The sequence below is a fragment of the Mus pahari genome, chromosome 22 (genome assembly GCF_900095145.1).
Source record: "Mus pahari chromosome 22, PAHARI_EIJ_v1.1, whole genome shotgun sequence".
Taxonomy (NCBI): Eukaryota; Metazoa; Chordata; class Mammalia; order Rodentia; family Muridae; genus Mus; species Mus pahari.
The window spans coordinates 1,464,450-1,467,805 of record NC_034611.1 but is presented as its reverse complement, the minus strand read 5'-3'; the positions used below and the strand labels follow the sequence as shown (position 1 = coordinate 1,467,805).

Genomic DNA, 3,356 nt, shown 5'->3' with positions numbered 1-3,356 from the left:
TGTGCTGGGTCATATAAAGTTTGCAAGACCAAGGGTCCTCTCTTCCCAGTGATGGCTGATTAGGCCATCTTCTGCTACATATGCAGCTAGAGACACAAGCTCAGGGGGTACTGATTAGTTCATATTCTGCATGACTTTCAAAGTTGGTGACCTCTTACTATGGAAGGCATCTAAAATTATTTTTAAGTTTTTTTCTTTTAAAAAGTTTCGTACAATTCTATAAAGTTTGTGCATATTTAGTTGTAGAAAGATATCTCACTCCTGTTTAGTTACTTGTCAGTTAATGTTAAAGCATATTCTGGGGAGCAGGGTAGCTCAGGCCTAGAGTTTGTATTTAGCATGTGGCAAACTACCAGGTACAGCTCCCAGAATCTCCCCCAAAACAAGTCAAACATGTTCTGACCTCCATACAATTAAAAGGAATTGAATGTTAGCATAATATCACAAAACACTAGCTCGACTCACAACTTGAATTGAATAGGATCAAATTAATGATAAATAAATAAAACGCCGAACCCTATAGATGAACAGAAATGATGATTAGAAAACATATCTTACGGTCAAAACTGAAAAGTCATGTAAAAAGGTGGGCTAGTACAAAAAAGACAAGGAGACCCACAATACTCACAACATTACAGTAACTTCCATTTCACTGAAGGACAAATCATTTCACGGCAATGGATCTCAATACAAGTAGCATGTGCACTCCTGCAAGAATCTAGTATACCATTTAACTTGTTTAATTGACCAAAGAAAAGCACATGAACACATACCTCAAAACTGACAGGCATATTTCTCTTCAGCGCAATTTCAAACACTAAGCTTATTTCAGATTTATTTGCATCTTTATCGTCATCCATTTCTTTTCCTGATTCACCATTCTAAGTAAAAACAAAACAAACAAACAAACAACAGGATAGCATTGGAGCCAGACACCCCAACAAAACCCACATTGTTCTGCAGCCAGGGGGCCTAGCTACAAAGTTTGAAATAGCAGATGTGGGCATGGACAATGGATTCTCCTGAACTCTCAGGGTCAGTGGGTACACTGCTAGGCTTTTGGATTTTGTTTTGTTTGAAATAGAAGCAACAAATGCTGAGTTTGAAGATCTTCTACTCAGCCATACATTCTTTAGACCTAATACTTTTACTACAGTTGTTTACCTGCCTCCCTCTGCAATTGTGATTCTAACATGACCCATGGGCTAACATAACAGTCAGTACAGGATACAAAATAAGAAATCAGAACTGTGTCTGGACTTATTCATGTCTTTAATACATACTTCTGGAGGGCTGAACAAAGCGTGTATGAGATAAGAAAATAAAGGGACAATTCTTGCTACCAAGCAGCTTAGGTCTAATTAGAAGTAGTTAATAGTTCCAATGAACATGTCCAGCAGAAAAACGTGTTTCTACCATTATATCAAATTTCAAACAAAGGAGGCTACCTAGTTTGGAGAACAGATAATCTAGGAGGCCGAACTGTAAGGTTTAAATAACTTAAGCATAAAAGATTAAGACACTGAAATGCCTGGACTAGAGATATTATTGACGTTCAATGGAGAAAGTAGAAGAAATCTTAAGAATGGGTAAAATCGGGGGGCTAGAGGGATGGCTCAGCAGTACTGACTACTTTTTCAGAGGTCCTGAGTTCAGTTCCCAGCAACAACTGGTGGCTCACAACCATCCGTCAAGGGATCTGATGCCCTCCTCTGGTGTGTCTGAAGAGAGCTAGTGTACTCACATACATAAAATAAATAAATCTTAAAAAAAAAAAAAAAAAGAAATGAGTAAGATCACCCAAGAATAGCCTCAGCATTCTCATCTGCAAACTCCATCAGGACAGCAAATTCTCAAACAACCTCCACCTCTTTACATCCCTTGACCTCTGGCTGGGGATGTGGCTCACTCAGGAGAGTGCTTATCTCTAAAGCATGAGGCTCGAGGTTCAGTTCCCTGCACTGCTGAAGTATGTTGTGGTGCATTCCTTGATCTCAAGTTAACGCAATGTAATCTATGTCCAATACAAGGTGCATTAAATGCAAGCAAATGAATGTTACCATTCATCTTTATATACAAATTCCTAAATCCCGTGTTACCCACAAGTGACCTCCACAGGTGAAGCAGGACCTTCCCAGCAGGAATGTATGAGTCTAGTATACTAACATGCACCTGAGAGCCACCTGCCATGACCCTTCCTTAGCTGATCACATTATTTCTTTTCTTACACGATTAGTTTACTGTCTGCTCAGACCCCCCCCCCCCCGAGGTAGCACAGGATAGAGAAAGCCACCGTCATCAGGGCCACACCTGGGGAGACCTTTCTGGAATCGGCTCATTCTGCAGGGCTTGAAGCGCTTTCATCGCGGCATTGTGTCTGGCAGCTTGGCGAGTCTTCCCTTCACCGAAGAATTCATTATTTCCTACAGTTAACTGAACATAAAAGATCTTGGGCATTGGGCAATGATACCTATAGAAGAAAGCACAAGCATTAGTGGTAGCTCAGAAGCAGTCTATAACCACTTATGACCACAAGATTATTTCACTTAAGATGGTAGCAACTGTGATGTACTACATATTCTCTTACCAACCCTAATAAAATTTTAACTTCATGGATATATTCCTAAGGTGAAATGTGAGTCAATATATCTATACATAATAGTGTACAATGACTTCTATGAAAAATGTAATATCAAACAAAAATTAATACTGTAAAAATTAACTATAGAAGCTTTTCTAATGAAGTTTTAGTCAGTTTTGCTACTGAGGACAGGGAGCCATTGCAGAAGCTTGATGCAGGCGACGCCACTTAGGTGGCTACATGCACATTACTGGGCTTGTCATGAATAATGGCTGGACTAGAGTTACAGGGGCAGAGAGATAGCTTAGTATGATACGAAGTGATAAGGGCATCACATTGACCGAACAAAAACTAAAGAATCTATGCTAGTTACTAAGAATTATTTATTTTAAGCTGGCCATAGCAGCTGTACACATTAGAGAAGGCAGTAACCCTTCATCGCACACATAACGCACAATGATCAGGGTAGGGTAACTGGCATGTGTACTACCTCAGAAGTACACCTCAGATACACATTCACAACATTCTTCCCTGTTTGAAAGACTGACTTAACTTTTGTTACCCGCAGTTATTCTGCTATAGTCCACAGAATATGCACATCATTCTGTCAAACCAACTGAACCCGACCCATGACATATCTTCTTCCCATTTTCTCTTCCCCAATACCCTCTTCAGAATTTGGTAACTACTATTCCACTCTCTACATTCCTTAAGATCAAATAGTTAGCTTCCAAGTGTATGTAAGGACATGTAGTAGTATCCAAGTGTATGTAAG

At 39.7% G+C, this 3,356-nt stretch overlaps 1 protein-coding gene across 8 annotated transcripts in view; it reads right to left on the bottom strand.

Annotated features, from left to right (window-relative positions):
* The window catches only part of Stau2 (staufen double-stranded RNA binding protein 2), a 299,224-nt gene that overhangs the window by 173,269 nt on the left and 122,599 nt on the right, over positions 1-3,356 (bottom strand). For all 8 annotated transcript variants that reach the window (XM_029533246.1, XM_021222069.2, XM_029533243.1 and 5 more), the window contains 2 exons: positions 2,311-2,470; positions 774-881 (listed from right to left, as the gene is read on the bottom strand). In XM_029533246.1, coding sequence (XP_029389106.1) covers positions 774-881; positions 2,311-2,470 — 268 coding nt within the window. The remainder of the gene's footprint in view (positions 1-773; positions 882-2,310; positions 2,471-3,356) is intronic.